This window comes from Myxocyprinus asiaticus, chromosome 28 (assembly GCF_019703515.2).
Source record: "Myxocyprinus asiaticus isolate MX2 ecotype Aquarium Trade chromosome 28, UBuf_Myxa_2, whole genome shotgun sequence".
Classification (NCBI taxonomy): domain Eukaryota; kingdom Metazoa; phylum Chordata; class Actinopteri; order Cypriniformes; family Catostomidae; genus Myxocyprinus; species Myxocyprinus asiaticus.
Genome location: NC_059371.1, coordinates 20,195,891 through 20,216,149, shown reverse-complemented (window position 1 = coordinate 20,216,149; position 20,259 = coordinate 20,195,891). Strand labels below are relative to the sequence as shown.

The following is a 20,259-nucleotide window of genomic DNA, read 5'->3' as shown; positions in this document are numbered from 1 at the left end:
AATTAATCTACAAACAAATAGAGAAAAACGAAAAGTTTATCCAATCAGAATTTATTCCTTGATGCTTACAAGCAAAGTGTGACAACTGTTTCACAAAATCGCATGCCTGAAGCAGCGCATGAGTTTGAGCTCCACCTCGTCACGCCTTAAGAATTTCTACAAAATCCCTCAACAGTGCAAGTGAATGAGCAACTAAAGTCAGACTGTCAGATTCATCAGCCAATCAGATTGATTTATTTGTTCTTGGTGGGTGTGATCTTTAGGATATGTCCCGGTCGAGGCCTTCTAGCTGGACTTGAGTGACACAATCACGCTTTAAATGTACATAATTCAAGAGCGAAAAGCGTAAGATCAAGCTGTCTGACGAATCAGCTGTCATTACTGCCTCATCACCATTGAGAAAGAGATCCTTATGGATTTAAACACACAAGATGTTCTGCATGACCGTGTGATTGCTTAATTTATTAAACGGGAAAGGAGGGCTGATTTTCACTTTAAGTAAATTGGTAAGTGCTTTTTGCATTGTTATAGCAACATCAGGAGTTTTCTAAGTGTAAATTAGGCTGCTTGAGAATTCAGTGTCCGATCAAGTTATGAAAAGTAGTGCTGCATTCCATTCAACTCGGAAAGTCAGATTTTACAACTTCCTACTAGGAAAAGTGCAGTGAAATGCATCTTGAAGTCAGAATTACAACTTGTAGGCTCATGCAGAGATTCTCAATTCTGATTTCGCCAAGATGCAGGGGCATGATGTCACACAAACATGTCAACACTCAGGGAGATATACAAAGTTAGTGATAAACATTCATTTTATTAAGTAATATCGATAAATGAGTTTGTTTCCACATTACATGATATTAAAGCTTGTTTAACAAACGCCTGCAGAAACAGGTGTATAAAACATTATAATCTCTTTTGATAATTGTACACCTGAAGCACAAATGCTAGCGCTGCAGCATTGTTTATCAGTTGGGTTGCTAAGAGACATCTCTAATGAGAGTCAAACCCCTGCTAAGCTAACGGGAGTGTTGCTGTTCCAAATATCGGGGAATGAAGTGCATTTATGGTCGGAGATATCAAGTAGGAATATCCCACATCCAACTTGAATGGAACGCAGCATAACCGTGTACCCTGACGAAACGAAATTTATTGCAAGCAACATTTAAATCGCAAATATTATTAGATAGATTTTTCCAGGTATTATAGACCTCCTTGGAAGATTCATATGAAAAATTATGATTTTTGAATGTCTGTTCGGGAGACGTTCATTTCACAAAACAGTCATGCTGCAGTTAAAATTAGGCTTGCTTGAGCATTGTGTCGTTTCAAGTTCTGGCTTTCGTGCGTGGACGTGTTTTTAAAATGTTGATTGGTATTACTAGTTAGCTGTGACATAATGTATGATGCCCAAAGGCATAGGGTGTCTTATTCATTGTGAAACTGTGTTTTCTTAATGGCATGAATCACACTGAAGGCCTAGACTTAAAATGCACGGCCCGCCACTGCTCTGGAGTAAAACAAATCATCAAATAGGACATAGTGAAGTTATTCCATTTTGTCAGAGGCTATAAAAATATTTGATATTTTAAAGTGGACTGTAGAGGAAGTCTCATAGTGTATGATGCTCCACAACTAAAATATGAAGTCACATGGTGAGCAGCCAATGGAAATCGACCACGTACTTCCACAGCACTAGACTAGGAAGAAATGGAGATGGTGAACAAGCGCTCAAAGTGTAGAAAACATTTAACGGCACTCACTTTCAACTCGCGTTGGAGTTTGTGATCGGTTCGACTTGACGGCTGGAGTGATGCTCAATCGTGTGTGATTCTCAATTTTTGTCTGTACATTTAAAACATTTTGTAGTGTAATCCAGCCTTAAAGCGCAAAGACATTTGCAGGCTGATAAAATATCTCAGAGTTTAACAGCATTTTGGTACTAATTTGTGAATGGTTACAAAATTGAAAAAAGACAGATATTGTTGCATGAGTGAATAGCAGATGTGGTACATTTACAGGAAAGGCAATCCAACAATTTTACTGTAATTTACCAGGTCGCATGTGTGAAAGTGGCTCATGACTTTAAGCTTGAGAATTTGGTGAGTTTTTTTATTTTTTATTATTATTATTGTGCAGAGAAAAGTCTCTGGCATTTTGAAAGAAATTCAGGACTGTATGCTTTTTATATATCAAACTACGGCATAGGTAGGTGTATTATGAGTGTTAGCATGTGTGGGCTTAAAGCTTGAACTCACTTGTCACAGCTAAAGCAGGTGTTTTTTAAGCTATAAAAATAAGCATGACTTCTGTCTATTTTTGATACAGTTTTGTACTTTTGACACACTAATGGATGCTTATTTTGAAACTTGAAACAAAGTCCCGCACACTGCTGCTGCTTGCGAAACAATTTAATTAATGCAATGTTTCGGTCATGCAACCTTCGTCGGGCACAGAGAGCGGGATTTTGTTTCTTGTTTATTTATCTTAGTATTTTTCCTGCTGATAATTTATCAGGTGTGCGTGGTCTCTACTTTTTAGTTATTTTGAAACTTAAAAGGGATAGTTCACCCAAAAATTCTGCCATAATTTACTCGTCCTTATTTTGTTCTAAACCTGTATGACTTTGTTTCTTCTGTGAAGATGAGAAGAAATTCTGTTTAGTAAAAAACGTTGACACTACTTTTATTGCCATCCAATAAAAGTAAAAGGGGGCTGAGTTTGTTTAAAGGGATAGCTCACCCAAAAATTTACTCACCCTCATGCCATCCCAGATGTGCATTACTTTCTTTATTCTGCAAAACACAAACAAAGATTTTTAAAAGAATATTTCAGCTCTGCTGGTCCTCACAATGCAAGTGAATGGTGACCAGAGCTTTGAAGGCCCAAAAAGTAATCCATTATGTGATATGATAGGTGTGGGTGAGAAACACAACAATATTTAAGCACTTTTTTTTTACTGTAAATCTACACTTTCACTTTCATCAGAATGTGGAAGTGACTTTCATATTCAGCCGCCTACTGGTTGGGACTGGTCAAAGGTGGAGATTGATAGTAGCATTGGAGTGTGTGTGATGATGCAAGATGGCGCCAGCATGTTGCACGATATGCCGTCGCGTCCCATGTGTTTTAGCTGTCATCTGTTTTTAATGTTAATAATGTGCTTGTTGATTCAGACTTTATCATCAGTATTTGGTGTATGATCGGCAAACATTTTTAGACATTCAAGCCTCCGTAAACTCAGTGTATCGCCAAAATGCTGGTGGCCAAAATTTCACCTATTCCAATTCCTCTTGTCTATATCGATGGATCTATGTCGCTTGCACTGCGGCACCCATTTTAAAAAGAAGTGCCACAAAAGACGAGGAAAGGGTGGAGGCTGTTTTGCGAGGAAGACGAGAAATACTCATTCTGACTGGCGGAATTACTCTTCGCTTCAGCGAACGTGGCTTTTACCCGTGCTTCCGGAACAGGCTGCGCCAGTATTTCAGCGTTTTCCAACGCACAGACGGAGTGGACACCAACACAGTCTTTGAACTCTACTACATTTAAGGCTGCACTACTAAACGTGAGATCAACTAGGGGGCCTGGGTAGCTCAGTGGTAAAATACGCTAGCTCCTACCCCTGGAGTTCGCTAGTTCGAATCCCAGGGCATGCTGAGTGACTCCAGCCAGGTCTCCTAAGCAACCAAATTGGCCCGGTTGCTAGGGAGGGTAGAGTCACATGGGCTAACCTCCTCGTGGTCGCTATAATGTGGTTTCTTCTCGGTGGGGTGCGTGGTGAATTGAGCATGGTTGCCACGGTGGATGGCGTGAAGCCTCCACACGCGCTATGTCTCCGTGGCAACGCGCTCAACAAGCCACGTGATAAGATGCGCGGGTTGACTGTCTCAGACGCGGAGGCAACTGGGATTCGTCCTCCGCCACCCGGACTGAAGCGAATCACTATGCGACCACGAGGACTTAGAGCGCATTGGGAATTGGGCATTCCAAATTGGGAGAAAAAGGGGAAAAAATGTGAGATCAATTTTAAATTTCTAAACTGTGAAGCACTTTGGTCAACTCTGTTGTTTTTAAATGTGCTATATAAATAAAATTGAGTTAAGAGTTGAAAATAAAAAAAAAGACTTCAATATTGATCTGTTTCTCACCCACACCTATCATATCACTCCTGAAGATATGATTTAACCACTGGAGTCATATGGATTACTTTTATTACTTTATACTTTTATTTATGGACCTTCTGATTTCTGGCCACCATTCACTTGCATTGTTTGGACCTACAGAGCTGAAATATTCTTCTAAAAATCTTAATTTGTGTTCTGCAGAAGAAAGAAAGTTATGCACATCTGGGATGACACGAGGGCAAGTAGATTTTTGGGTGAACTATCCCTTTAACATTCTGCCGAACATATTTTGTGTTTTAGGATGAGTAAATGAGGACAGAGGCTGTGTTCCACTTAAAATTTTATGCCCTTACCTCGCTAACTTCCCTCTGTCTTGTGGACTCAGATCTACATCATTGCTTACATTTCGCAAGTGCCCACTACTGGCGGAACCTGTGCAATGGGTTTACATGGAATGCACTATGCCCTTGATCACTTGAAGCACGTTGAGGGATGATTTGTGGAATTAAATGATCTATTTGTGGAATTATTTAGTGATTTTTGCACCTGAGAAAACATTTTCGGAGATATATGCAACCACAGATTCAGGTAAGTTTAAGCAAGTTTAATTGTAATTTCAGAGGCTTATGAATAAATCTTATATGTATAAAAATATTTGTTTATTAGAAATAATTGTTAAGAAAGGATTAAGTAAGCTTTACAAAATCGAAAACGGTAACATAGCAATGAACACATAGGTTATAACTGTGTGATAACAGTTAGTTTAAGGTAGTTGCAAGTATTATGTTGTTAAATCTGAATATAACTTTTCAAAACTGCTTAATTGACCTAACTTCACTTCCATCATACATTAGAGTTGTGTGGGGGTGGGTTTGATGAAGCGCGATCTGCTGTCACTACACAATCGAGTTGCATTGTGGGATATGGAGCTGCCTGAAGCGTATATCAGAGTAGACTCATGTTTACTGTAGGCTAATGTTCTGTGCAAATGTATCCAATCCATAGTAATCAGTCATCACTAACCTACTGAACACACACAACACCACCTGCTGCTCCCCTGACCTTTCCTGCTCTATTTAAATAGGTTATGTACCGTATAATTTAATAGCTATAATTGGACAGTTGTGTCAAGGCTGGTTGATGATTAGTGTGGAATACAAGCAACAAAACCTGAAGCTACAGAGGTAAACATGATTTTTGTCTATACATTCAAATAACCTGTATGTTCAATTGAGAAAAACATGCTGATTCTCCCTTCAATTGGCAAATTTAATCATCGAATCATCGATTTCAGTATACCTAACATGCTTTATAAGTACACAAGTAGAACATGTGTCTGGATTAACAATGTATCTGAAATGACATTCCTATCAACCAAACACTGCCCTTTTAAATTTTCGGGCCAGGGTTTAGGGTTAGGGTCAGGTCAGGGTTGGGGTAAGGGTTGTCTCACATGACCATACTTTCGACTTGATCCATTCTGATCCATTAAGCAGCTTATCCTGGCCAAGAACCGCCCACTTACACAATTAGACTGACTGACATATACAGTAAAGCAACCAATCACAGTTCGTGGTTTTTATATGCCATTCAGGGGTGAGTAAAACTATAATAGATTATACCAAAATAAGAAAAATCTCTTAATGGCAATGTCTGCAAACATTCATACAGAAAACAAACAATTAGCAGAAATGTGAACAAATTTACTGTCCGACCAAAAGTACTGATTATTTGACAGATAGAAAACAAACAATATGCAGTTCTGTTCATGAATATCTAGTTTGCATGCTAGTAAGTGTCTCAAACAAACTAAAAATATCTGTTAAACACTTCAGTGATCAGTTCATCCTAACAAACGCTCACAAAATCAACCCAGTGCCTTACACAACTTCTTCCCCAAAGTTGATAAAAACTTGAGTCCCAGAAATTGCATTGTAATCGTGCAAACTGATTGATGCTTGCAATTTTCACAAATGCTTTCCCGTTTTTTGCGCCGTCTGAGGCTGAGACTAGGGTTAGGGCTATGATTGGTTGATAGATGTGTTGTTTCACAAACAGGAATCCTAATTGCATAATTCACATTGTGCTGTTTAGACAATGTATAACATTTAACAGACACAAGAATAATCCAAAACCAGACCCCCATACTTTAACATATAACAAGACAGGACAGACATCAGGAGACACATGCAGACAGCCTGTCCTGAGCTCCAGGCAGGCGGACAGACAGACAGACAGAAAGAGAGAGAGTAGCAGGGCCTGAGCAGTATTACCGATGGCCAGCTGAGGCAGCGTGCAGCCAAGCCGCTCCGCAATAGCCTGCAACTCTTTCAGCTTTGCCTGCTGGCGGCGGCCTTCCTCACTCAGGATCTTGTCCTTCAACCACTGGTAGCCCTGTTTCAAACACACAGCACACCTGCTCAGAGAGCCACACACCACCAGGGCACCGAGTCACAGGAATAGCCAGGGAAAATGTACTGTGTTTGTGAAGTAATGATAGAATGGATTATATCTGCAGACATAGCTGCAGGAACATGTTTTATGAGGGGGTGCTGAAGGGACAGTACAGTGGGGTGAGACATAGGTACAGAGTAGTACATAAAGTATCAAAACAGAAAATGAATCTTGAAAAGGCTCAAGCAAGGCCTCCACTTAAAAAAAAACGCACAACAAACCTGAAGGACAGTTGATAGGCAATCATTAATAAAGATTCAAAAACAGTCAGGAAAGACAGAGAAAAGTGCTGAGGTTCACAGATAAAGAGGGGTTGTTTCATGTGGCGGAGGAATACCTTGAGCGAGGCACGGGAGTAAGGAGGCACACCGCTGTCATACTTCCCTGAGATGATACCACAGGCCAGAGGAGACCACGTCATGGCACCCACACCTGCAGAAACCCCATTATGGTGTTTATGACATACTCTAAACTTCCTTGTTGATTTTGTTGATTGTTTGCTTGATGATTACTAGACACTTCTTTATTTATTCATTTGACAGATGCTTTCATCCAAAGTGATTTATAGTGCCTCAAGGTATACATTTTATACAGGATCTGTACAGGACTCTGCAATAACCATACATGAACTCTACAGGTCTTCACAGTAACTCTCCATGAACTTGACAGGAACTCTGCATTAACTCTACAAGACTCTGCAGTAACTCTACATGAACTCTGCAGGACTCTACAGCAACTCATTTAAAACATTTCTTTAACACATCTGTGGTATGTGTGATTAGAATTAATACTTCTCACTTTTTAATCAACAACTGACTTTAAATAACAGAAAGGGAATTAAAAGAGATGTGTAGGTCTTCACTCCAGACTTCTCTTGACAAGCCCACATACTTTTGTGAGCGGTCGCTGTAGCTTGTATCACTGGAAGTCACCAGCTCTCACTGAAAATGAATGATCTTCTGTCGCTTTGTGGCTGCGAGTCGCTCGCCATGTGAATGGGGCATAAGGATCTCGATGCTAAACTTCATCACTGCACAATTCAATCACTGGCGAGTTTTACATTTACTAGCAAGTGGCTAGTAACAAGAAATTTTTTGACACATAGTGCAATTTGTTTTTTGCATGTGCGAGTGATTTACTCACATTGTAGAGGGCTGTTACAGGAACTTACAGAACTCTACTCAACTTTACAAGAACTCTACAGGAACTCTGCATGAACTCTGCAATTTCTACATTAACTATACAGATCTCAACATAAACTCTACATGAACTCTACAGGACTCTGCAGTGACTACATGAACTCTACAGACCTCTAGATTAAGTCTACAGGAAATCTACAGGACTCTGCAATAACTACAGGAATCTGCAGTAACTCTACAAGAACTCTACAAGACTCTGCAGAAACTCTACATGAACTACATAACTCTACATTAACCCTATAGGACTCTATAGGAACTCTACATGAACTCTGCAGTAACTCAACATGAACTCTACAGGACTCTAAAGTAACTCTTCATTAACTCTACAGGAACTCTGCATGAACTCTCCATGTACGCTGCAATCTGCAATGACTACATGAACTATACAGAACTACATTAACTCTACTGGAACTCTGCAGTAACTCCACAAGAACTGTAACTCTACAGGAACTATACATTACTCTAAAGGAACTCTTCATGAACTCTACAGAACTCTGCTGTAAATACATGAACTCTGCAGTAATTACAGGACTCTGCAAAATCTACATGAACTATACAGAACACTATATTACCTCTACAGGACTCTACAGGAAATCCATGTGATTGTAGGAACTCTACAGGAACTCTATGTGACTGCAGGAACTCTACAGGACCTCTATAAGACTCTACAACATTGTAGGAACTCCACATGCCTCTACAGGAACTCTCCACGGGAACTCTACAGAACTCTACATTACCTCGAAAGAATCGCTATACTGTAGGACTGTTCAGAACGCTACAGGATTCTACAAGAAATCTACATGAATTTTACTGGAACTCCACAGACCTACAGGAAGTCTACAGGAACTCCATAGGAGTACAGGACTCTACAGCATTCTACAAGAACTCTACAAGAACTACACAGAAACACTAAATGACTCTACAGGAGCTGAAGTCAACATATTTCAAGGTTTTTGAGGAAAGAGTTATCCAAAGAAAGCTAAAGGGGTTGGAAACATTTGATCAATTTGTAGACAAGCTTCTAGGTTGAAATGGAAAGGATGTAACACCTTTGCACACACACCTATTTTATGGAAGAGCTCGGGCAACTGTACTTCCACCTTCTCTCTCTGGAACATGTGATATTCAGCCTGCTCACAGATGGGTGGGATCAGGTTAAATTGCCGCGCCACTGAGTACGCCTCCTGAGGAACATGTACACACACGCACATACACATAAAAGCCATTAGAGACAGCAGCGGAGCTGCTCATACTGTAGACATACTGGAACAAATCTATTTATGCATGTGTGAAGGTGATAAGGGTTTCTTAATCATAACAAGCATCTCTTGGCATGAATTAGGTGCACATATGGTAGTAAAATCAAAACAGATCCAAAAACTTACACAATGACATTTGCTATCTAAGTTACAAGTAGTGGTTGACCAATATGTGTTTTTTTTCTGTTTTTTTTTTTTATAAATTAAATTAATTTCCAGATGCCAATATCTAGAGTATGTTGAACGATGGCTGATATAATTACCATGTATCCATAATCAATTGACAGAAAATGAGATTAAAATTTCTGAAACTACACAAAAACTTATTTTACACAACATTTACTGGAAATTCACTAAAGAAAATAAAAACAGATTATCCATGGAAAAGGCTGTTTGTAGCTTTGGGAACTGACATAATGGGAATCTAACCCTTCTATTAACTGACAAAGAAGACACAGTTAATCTAAAATTGGCCAAATATCAGCCAATTAATCAGTGTGGCAAATAATTCAGTCTATCACTAGTTACAAGTACAAGATTTATTCATTATCATTATTTATTTTTATGTGAGAAACAAGTTTATTTTATTTCTAGACCCACCATAATCTCCATAGAGCTCCAACGGGAGGTGCCCCAATACATGGCCATTCCCTGGTTAATCACATGGGTCATCGCTCGCACTATCTCTGCCAATCAAACCATTCACAATCAGAGTCTGGACAACACACTCAGACATTGCGGGACGAGGAAGGTACATACAGTCAGGGAGAAAGGAAGACAGACAGACTGCAATATACCTTCCCATTTGAAATGAAGGACGCATATACAGGCTATTTATTATATATTCTTTATACAAAGTGACAAGGCATTGAAATTGGCCCTGAGGTTATGCACGCTGTAGTAAATGTACTCAGAATTTTTTAGTAATAGGAAAATAAATCAGTGCATGACTCCAGACTGTATTACATCTATACAAGGCTGCATTTCATTGCCATTTAGCAGAGGAGAAATTTTCCATGGTTCAGCCAACATCCTTCTACATACTATTATTATACACTGATATCCAGAATTAAGCTTGCAGCTACATACACTATTGTGAGAGAGAAACCAGATAAAAGGGATACAAAAAACAAAAACATTGTATAAAAAAGTTTAAAGGAATAGTTCACCAAAAATTAAAATTCTGTTATAAATTTACTCACCCATGTGTTATTCAAAACCTGTATGACTTTCTTTCCTTCATGTAACACTAATGTTTAAGGAATAGTTCACCCAAAAATGAAAATTCTCTCATCATTTACTCACCCTCATGCCATTCCAGATGTGTATGACTTTCTTCTGCAGAATACAAATTATGATTTTTAGAAGAATACTTCAGCTCTGTAGTTCCATGAATGAAGAATGTAAATCACCAATAACACAAGAAGAACGTGAAAGTGACCTGTTTCTCACCAACACCAATCATATTGCTTCTGAAGATATCGGTTCAAAAAAATAGACTCACTGGAGTCTTATGGATTACTTTTATGCTGACTTACAGTATGTGATTTTTGGAGCTTAAAAATTTTGACACCCATTCACTTGCACTGTATGGACCAAAAGAGCTGAAATATTCTTCTAAAAATCTTAATTTCTGTTCTGCAGAAGAAAGAAAGTCATACACATCTGGAATGGCATGAGGGTGAGTAAATGAGAGAATTTCCATTTTTTGGTTGAACTATTCCTTTAATGCATTAAATAAAAACTTTGAATTTTAAAAATGTATTTGTAATATTAACATCAAACAAGATTTATAAATGCTAAGTATTAAACAGTAGTTAACTATTGTTAATTAATACAACCTTATTGCAAAGTGTTACCGAAAACATTCTCTTTTTGGTTCCACAGAAATTTGAAACAACTTGAGGATGAGTAAATAATAACAGATTTTTTATTTTGGGATGAACTATCCCTTTAATAATACAATTACATTATTAAATTATTAATTCAGGTATTATTATTCATAATTAAGTATTTATAAGAAAGTAAAAAGCAAAAACTACAGAGGGAAAGACAGCATTCACAAACCTCTTAAATATATATTCTAGTTATTAAAATTTCCAATCTGTACTAACACATGAACACAGTCTTTGAGTTTAAATGGTAGCATGTCTATTAATTACCAATTTAGGCCCCTGATTGAATTCCGGTCAGTAGCATTTGTCTTTTATAAGATTTGTGAAAAATACTGCAAAGAGAACACAAACACATGCAAAGAAGAGAGCAGCTAATTCCATTAATAAAATATGAACATGCAGGGAAGCTAAGGATTTTATAACACAGACAATCATCTTGCAAAAAAATGATGCCTTTTTTTGTGCTAATACAATTAAACATTAGTCTACAGCATACAGTATGAGTTGAAGCTGGTTAAGGTGCTTTAATATATCACATTGTAATATGTATATGTACAACAATATACATTTATGTGTTTTCAATGCCTGATAGAGAGGGAGAATTTTTTTTTTTTTTTTTTTTGAAGCCCCAAAACTGATCTGCTCAGCACCTGCTGCATTTATGGATAATGGAGAAGTTTTAAAAACTGAGATCAAATAAAATGAATGGTAAACATTCACCAAAAAAAAAAAAAAAACTTTAGCCATGGGTCAGTAAGATGCAATGTCTTTTTCCAAACTTCACTTGCAAGATGGGCAGGAGAGTCACAGAACTCAATCATTCTACTTCATAACAGTCTTAATAGGAATTTCTGGAAATATATATAATTTTATAGACACGGTCAGGTTTCTCACACCAGGAAAAGAGGGCAAACTATCATAAATCAAAGTCATAAATTGCTTTTGGAGACAGGAGGTCAAAACTTTCACTGAGGGTACCATGTACCTTCAATGATGAATGTTCTTGATTTTGAAGTGTTAAATGGATCTCCTGGTGACAATCAAACAAACAAACAAAAGAATGTGAAAAGAGGTTTACCAACCAGCAAATATAATGAAATGAAAGAAAAAAAAAGAAGAAAAAGCAGCAGAACTAGACCACAACAGATCCTGCAAATCCCAGTTTAATGGGACCACGCTTGTCTGAGTCACAAAGTGTGTGCACAAGCATGAGCAATCATCTCTACAGAGCCATGACCTCAGAAGCATCAGGCTCAGTCTCTGACACTAATCAGTTTAGCTACACCCATTACAGCCTTACAGCATGCTATCTTCACAGTTTTTTTTCTTCTTCCTTGGAACACAAAAAGAAGATGACAGGCAGAATAACAGCATCAGTCACCATTCACTGTCCTTGCATGGAAAACATGATGGAAAAAAAGAAAAATTGAATGGTGACTGAGGCTAACATTCTGCTTAACATCTCCTTTTGTGTTACAAGCAAGAAAAGAAAGTCATACGAGTTAAGAACAACAAGAGTAAGAATAAATGACAACAAATATAATTTTTCGGTGAACTTTCACTTTAATACTCCACAACAGATTGTGACTGATAAACTGGAACAACCTCAAGGAGAAGAGCACTATCAGCCAATCAGAACAAGAAATGATGTAACAAATTCATATGGGTAAGTTGCTGACATCGACAAGATTGCCATGCTATAGTGCTGTGAATATTCTTGATAAAATGTAAACATCTTTCAATCATGCTGGTTTGGTTGTTTAGCCCACTTAATCAATGTGCATATAAAGGAAGTCCATAGAAAGTATTGTTTCCTCCGTGTCTTTAAGCACTACACATAGAGGATGCACTGGAACGCAATTTAATGCTTTTGTAAAATTCCCAAAAGCAAGACCATGCACTCATCCTTGACTAAATTATGACTTGACTTAACCATGAACTGCATAATGGATGCAACTGCTATGATGTCAACTTGAATCCTCTTTACAGACAACATGCTCCAATCCCTACTCAATGCTGTGAGCAAGATAATCATTTATCCCATATGACTTTAATTTATCCCTTTGTAATTTATAACTGTCCTTGGATTTCAGTATTAATGGTATTATTACATTACTGCAGTAACATAGTTCAGGTTTCTGCTGTTAGGTCTCCATGTGTTGGACATAAATACAGCTGTGCTCAAAATTTTGCATACCCTAGGAGAATTGGTAATATATGTACCATTTTTAAAGAAAACATGAGTGAGCAGGCAAAACACATTTCTTTTATTTCTTATGGGATTCATATTCAACTGTAGGTTATAACAGAATGGCACAATCATAAAACAAAACATGGCAACAAAGAAAAAAATTAAATGACCCCTGTTCAAAAGTATGCATACCCTTAGTTCTTAATACTGTGTATTGCCCCCTTTAGCATCAGTGACAGCGTGCAGTCTTTTGTAATAGTTGTCTATGAGGCCCCAAATTCTTGCAGGTGGTATAGCTGCCCATTCGTCTTGGCAAAATGCCTCCAAGTCATGCAAAGTCTTTGGTCGTCTTGCATGAAACGTACATTTGTGATCTCCCCAGAGTGGCTCGATGATATTAACGTCAGGAGATTGTGATGGCCACTCCAGAACCTTCACCTTTTTCTGCTGTAACCACTGGAGGGTCAACGTAGCCTTGTGCTTAGGGTCATTGTCGTGCTGGAAAGTCCAAGAGCGTCCCATGCGCAGCTTTCGTGCAGAAGAATGCAAATTGTCTGCCAGTATTTTCTGATAACATGCTGCATTCATCTTGCCATCAATTTTCACAAGATTCCCCGTGCCTTTAGAGCTCACACACCCCCAAAACATCAGCGAGCCACCACCATGCTTCACAGTGGGGATGGTATTCTTTTCACTATAGGCCTTGTTGACCCCTCTCCAAACATAGCGCTTATAGTTGTGACCATAAAGCTCTATTTTGGTCTCGTCACTCCAAATTACAGTGTGCCAGAAGCTGTGAGGTGTGTCAAGGTGTTGTTGGGCATATTATAACCAGGCTTTTTTGTGGCATTGGCGCAGTAAAGGCTTCTTTCTGGCAACTCGACCATGCAGCTTATTTTTGTTCAAGTACTCATTGACTATTTATACACAGACACTAATTGCAATTTAAAAAGCCACAGGTGTGGGAAATTAACCTTTAATTGCCATTTAAACCTGTGTGTGTCACCTTGTGTATCTGTAACAAGGCCAAAAATTCAAGGGTATGTAAACTTTTGATCAGGGCCATTTGGGTGATTTCTGTTATCATTATGATTTAAAAAGGAGCCAAACAACTATGTGATAATAAATGGCTTCATATGATCACTATCCATAAATAAAAGACAGTTTTTCTGCATGATCAGTCATATTTTCAAAATCAATGCCAAAATTTCACAATTTCTGCCAGGGTATGCAAACTTTTGAGCACAACTGTATCTCTTTTATGAGTTGAGAGGTGTGTGGCTGGGTTCCATGCTTCATTGCAAAGCCAGTTTTTAACCAAATCAAGCTTAAGGAAGCCGTTCCAGCTGCTGGTAGTCACAGATGCAAACACAGACAGCAGAGATGGGTAAGACTGCCCAGTATCTCGACGTGCATACCTACCTTCCATTGGCGTGTTGGGGTCGGGTCTGTTAGCAAACACTACATCCACATACTCTAGCTGCAGTCTCTCCAGTGATGCCCTTAAACCTGAAAGGACAGAAAACAAAGTATTTTACTCCAAAGTCCATCACTAACAAATAAATAATTTAAGGTATGAAACTCTGAAGAGGGGTCAATACATATGCAATTGTTTGGCTTTGTTTTGGCCAAAAATATTTGACCTCAAGATATAAAACACAATCCTAGGTGAACATTTCCAACATGACTTACCTTCTATTATGTGTTTCCGGGACAAGCCCCTCTCTGTTTCTGCTCTAAAATACAAACAAAAAGCATGACATTTATACAAAGTTATAATTAAGTTACCTGAACTTGATTGATAGATCGAATTGGTGCATCTGGTTAGGTAAATTCAAGGTGTCCCAAACCTGTAAAATTTTCTTTCTTAATTGGAACACAAAATGAGATATGGGGCAGTATATCAGTCCCAGTCACCATTCACTAATATTGCATATTTTTTCATATAATGAAAGTGAGTGGTGACTGAGGCTATGTAACACCTCTTTTGTGTTCCAAATGAAGAAAGAATATCATATGGGTTTGGAATGACAATAGAGAGGGTTAAATAATGACAGAACTTATATCTTAATATGGTCACAAATTCTGACTGTATGACAGGCTAATTAATATCAAAATGTTTGAGCACTGTGGCAATTAAAAAACATGAATGTTAGATGTGACCTCACATCAGTGCTTGGCTTTGGCCTTTAATTTACCCTGAGTGAAAGTACATAGCTCAGAGGGGGATTCAACCTGAATTGCAGATAGGAAACAATTACAGCTTTGCGGCGCTAGCCTACCTACAGAGTGAAGGTCTGTAGCACTTCCTTAACTATACAACACACACACACTGACACACAACTAGACTCACACTCAAATGAAAGAGAGCATCATTACCCTGCTGCCCCTGTTGCTCTCACAACAGCAGGTAAAGATATAAATCATCATTAACCTCTTTGTGACATACACACCTATAAACACAACACTTACTTTCCACCCCAGTATATCTTGGTGGTGATGACCAAACTGGAACGTCTGTGAAAGACAGGAGATAAAAGGGTAAAAGCAGAACAAAGGCAAGAAATTGCAAGGCATCATGATGTATTGGGCAAAGAACTGTCAGTTTAGACACAGAACAAAAAATATATGAACTAGCTGAATTTTGTTACTCATCATTAACTTCTTGTTGATAGAATTGTTGTATAAAAGCATTATCGCAGTATCAGCACTCATGCTTTTGTGATATTGCCAAACTACACTTGGTTTAACTGTATACAACCGTTCTTCTCTTAAACAAAAATAAATTGCATATTCTCTGCAGGAAAAGGATCTAAATTAAGGTTATTTGTCAATGAATAGTCATGATAAAATATCTCCTCTCCCAAGAGGAAAAGATGTTGCAGATTATTTGAAACCACAGTCCTTCCACGTTTCTAAAAAGGGCAAAAACTTGAGGCCAAAACAGCCATGCTTCCCTGGGGGAAAAGAGGCTTTTTGCCTCACTGCTCGCACACAGTGAATGGTAGGATGAATAAAAGCTAATGCCTCCTTAAGTGCAAATTCCACATTAGCCATTTACAAACTAACAGGAGCTGCAAGGTACAAGCCAGCTTTTTATTCCATTGAGATGATGTCTGCAGTTATTCTCTAAACATCTGAGTAGGACAACACTGCACAAACAGCATGTACTGTATGTTTTGAACCATTCAAGTTCACCCAGAAATACAAAATTAAATTTAAAATCACAAAATTTAAATCACTTATTCACCCTACTGTCATTCCAAATATTTGGCAGAATGTCCAAGCTGTTTTTTTCCCATACAATGAAATTGGATGGGGACCAAGTACAGCCATGGTCACTATTCACTTTCATTGTATGGAAAGCTACATTGTGGACATTCTGCTAGATAACTCCTCTTGTCTTCCATGCAGGAAAGTAAGTCATATAGGTTTGGAAAAGGTGGGATGAACTGGGGGGTGAACTATCCCTTTAAAGTTAACATGAATTGCTGTTTGCAATGCATTTTACTTCCATAATGTGACATATGGAGCCAGACCTGAATGAGAGTTTGCTAAAACTATGCCTAAATAGTTTAATTTGACTGTTGGTTAACATTATCCAGTAGCCCGAACATCCTAAGTTACTGTACATTAGCAGAAAAGGTATGTCATTTAAAAGTTATAGTTAGTAATTAAATTTTGATGAAAGATTATGAAGAGAAACCTTTTTTACTCTTTGGAATAATAAGACCAGAAGAAGATGCATTAAGAAAGTAAATAAGGTCACTTTTGATTTGATGTTGACTTTATAAATGGGAAATCAATATCTCTACCTCCATCCTTTCTTCTTGATGATTCTGCCGAGAACCATTTCAGCCCTGTAAAAAAGTGAGAATCAATTACCAGGCTATTATTTTAGCCTAAAACCTCTCACTGACATCATAGTCGGTGAGCAAAAACACATTATCTACACTGGGGATTCCCTGTTCTTGGCTCCTGGAGAATTAAGCTAATGAAGCATTCACTTCACAGCAATTTGAAAGGAGCTTCCAGTGTAAACACAGGCAAAAAGCTGTGTTTTTCTCACTTGTGATTGGAGATGAAGATATTTGGAGCAGATTTTTAAACAGGGGAGAGAGGGAGAGCATCTCTGTGCTTCTAATGACAGATGTTACATTTCTGCCCCCAGGACAAATGTGTTCTTCATGAATGGTTCTTCCATCAGACCTAGTCATTTCTATGCATGAATATGAATTCTTGTGACAGCTTATAACAAATGAAGCGCTACTGTAACTGGGCTCAAGAGGGCAGCAGATGTCTTTAGACATTTTACAAACTACATTAATCTTCTTCTTTTATCTAACTAGCAGCACAGATAAATAAAACCAAGGGGTCAAGATTTGTCTGGTTGCATGGTTAGACCATTTTGGTAGATACCGTAACTACACCATTTGGCTATAAAAATCTTTTTTCTCCATTTACGGCCCTTCAAAATTAGCCGGAATTAGTAGGTGTTTTACCAGTGCCTGATTTTTTTGGAGGGCACTTAAAATGGAAAGGCCCTGTACCAGCCGAGCAACTGCCACTGAGATGAATGTGAATGCTAACAGATAGCTTTCTCCAGGTGTTTTAGATCTCCATGAGTAAAAGCACTCTTTGTGAACATAGAAAGGCTAGAGTGATGATGCTTATAGAGGACAGTGTGTGTGTGTATGTGTGTGTGTGTTTGTGTGTGTGTGGATGATAAGGGATGGCTTGTTTATCTGTGCTGAAGAGTTTACAGTGTTGTCTTGATTATTCTGCATGAGCAATCAACGCACTGAGCCGCAGCCTCAATCTCATGGCCAGCCTTACTTTGCATGAAACACTGATGGATAATGCAACACATAAACCCATAAGGCTCTGTCCTTGTAAACTCATGAGGTCTGCTTCATTAAAGTGCCGTTTTGTATCGTTGAGTGGATTTTCACTGAGTCAGGTTATTTCCCCTCAACTTTATCAGCAATTCTTTGACGTTACAGTTTCATGGCATTGCAGAAAATAAGACTCCACTGCTAAATTTACTCCGAGCCAGCAGTTTTGAGGCAATTCATGTTTGCCTTTTTCTTTATTTTTCTTGTCTTGCACAAGTAAAATCTGCTTACCAACGTATTTCTTTCACTAGGTTGATTTAAACATACCTAGTGTACAGTACGGATACCTAAGGTGTACAGTATAATGTTATAATCACACTTATTACATGGCTCTCTGGAATACTTGATTCTGACTGGTCAACAGCGCCATCTGGTAGTCTGATAGTTTCTCAGTAACAACTGCACATCTACATATCAGACCGCTCATCCAGGTATTGCGAGCCATCTTTCCTGCTTCTTGGATCACTGTGCGATCTCTACAAGTCAGCCAATAAAATAATTCCAACTCAAATCAATGGTTCATGTGCATTTATTTATTTATTTGGCAAGCAGTCTTGTGACAAGATGCAGAATGAGCATTCTAATGATAATAAACACCAAAAGAGCTCCGATGCAAACCGGAGATGGATTTCAGCTGTTCAACGATTTATTTCTTCTCACATAATTACATAATTTCAACGCAAATATATATTTTATGTCCATGTATTTATTTATTTGGTTTGTAGCCGTGTAATAAGCAGCCGGTTGTGATCGCCCTGTCTGGGTTTATTTTGCAATAACAACCGGCTGACTGTACATTCTCCCTTACATATTGAACTCATTAGCTCATTGTCTCTAAGAAGCGTGAACCATATTGTGAAAGTCATACTAAAGCTGATGTAAAAAAGTTAAAATTCTTTAATATGCAGCTTATTATGCAGAGTCAACTAAAAATAAGCCATTTGTTGGTTGATTTCACCTAAAAGTGTAACACGTGGCGCTATTTAAACATTTGAAAAGTCTGTCCTGCCCAGCAAAGGAACATTGGCTCAACCAATGGAATGAGTTTGGGCAGGTCTATCTGTTTGTACAACCAATGGAAGATGGGTGGAGTTTTCAGGAACCTGTTTGAAAACAGTTTTTTTTTTTTTTACATTTCATTTGTTGATGCTTGTGGTGCAGAAATTACACACTGTCTCTGAAATTGAACTTTCACTACAGTTTGAGTTTATTTTCTTTCTTTTCATTTTATAAGGGCTTAACATAACACAGTGGTTTAGTTTCCTGAAAGACTTGCAGAATGAGGTTTGTGCAGTCAAATAAAAGATCATAATGTTGCTCAAATTAGACTTAATACTTTACTAATCTCTCCATATAAGAGTGTAAATCCCTATCTTTGATGAGGAGTGTGGCCATGTATGATGGGAGATGTAGAGGGAGTACTTACTTCCCTGCCGCGTACACCTCGGCTGTGTCAAACAGATTGATGCCATTCTCATAGGCGAGCGTCATCAGCTGCTCAGCTATCTGAGAGGAGAGATAGAGTGATTTGGGAGATAACAGGCACAGAGAGAAATAAATGGCAACTGAAGGGGGGCATTATACCTTTCTGTCGTCTTCAGCAGTACAAATATCAACTGAGATGGTTTTAATGATCTGTACTGCATCTTGTTGTGCTGATATTTGGTTACTGTACAGCACAGGCTGATTAAAGTTACACTAAGTATTCTGTGTAGACATGGTCATTGTGGCTTTAAAGGTATTTTTTTTTTTATGATTCACCAGTCAATGTGACAATAGTCTTGGGCTTTATACTGACACATTGTAGAAATACCCTATTAGCAGGTGTATTGGTCACCCATGATTGAATTGTTCCACAACAGAAGGTGTCTTATAAATAGAGGGGTTACCAAAGTAGTATTCGGCTGGTCATGTGATCTTAACATGGTGGCCTCCATGAGAGGGGACCACAGTTATGAGAATACAATAGCTTTTTCAAGGCCACTAATATGTCTTTATTTGTCATCTCATGTAAATGATCATTATTTTAAACATATATGTAATATATAAGATATATTTCACATTTAACCTTAAAGATAAAGGTCAATGTTACATGTTAAGTGCTATTGTCCTGTAACTAGTGAATAAACAATAAGAGTTACAGTCTAATATGATCCTTACCTCATCTGTGATTTGACCACCAAAGGTCACCCAGGTGCCTGAAGAGAGAATGGACAGGTAGTGTAAGAACCACTGTGCAATA

The 20,259-nt window shown here is 38.2% G+C and overlaps 1 protein-coding gene across 2 annotated transcripts in view; it reads right to left on the bottom strand.

Annotated features, from left to right (window-relative positions):
• Positions 1 to 20,259, bottom strand: part of kcnab2b (potassium voltage-gated channel subfamily A regulatory beta subunit 2b) — a 40,256-nt gene that overhangs the window by 3,584 nt on the left and 16,413 nt on the right. Inside the window, exons 3-13 of one of the 2 annotated variants that reach the window (XM_051660149.1) lie at positions 20,178 to 20,215; positions 19,444 to 19,523; positions 16,938 to 16,982; positions 15,595 to 15,639; positions 14,815 to 14,858; positions 14,545 to 14,631; positions 11,917 to 11,961; positions 9,637 to 9,722; positions 8,841 to 8,961; positions 6,916 to 7,010; positions 6,398 to 6,518 (exon numbers count right to left, since the gene is read on the bottom strand). In XM_051660149.1, coding sequence (XP_051516109.1) covers positions 6,398 to 6,518; positions 6,916 to 7,010; positions 8,841 to 8,961; positions 9,637 to 9,722; positions 11,917 to 11,961; positions 14,545 to 14,631; positions 14,815 to 14,858; positions 15,595 to 15,639; positions 16,938 to 16,982; positions 19,444 to 19,523; positions 20,178 to 20,215 — 807 coding nt within the window. The remainder of the gene's footprint in view (positions 1 to 6,397; positions 6,519 to 6,915; positions 7,011 to 8,840; positions 8,962 to 9,636; positions 9,723 to 11,916; positions 11,962 to 14,544; positions 14,632 to 14,814; positions 14,859 to 15,594; positions 15,640 to 16,937; positions 16,983 to 19,443; positions 19,524 to 20,177; positions 20,216 to 20,259) is intronic. The other variant, XM_051660150.1, reaches the window with a different exon arrangement.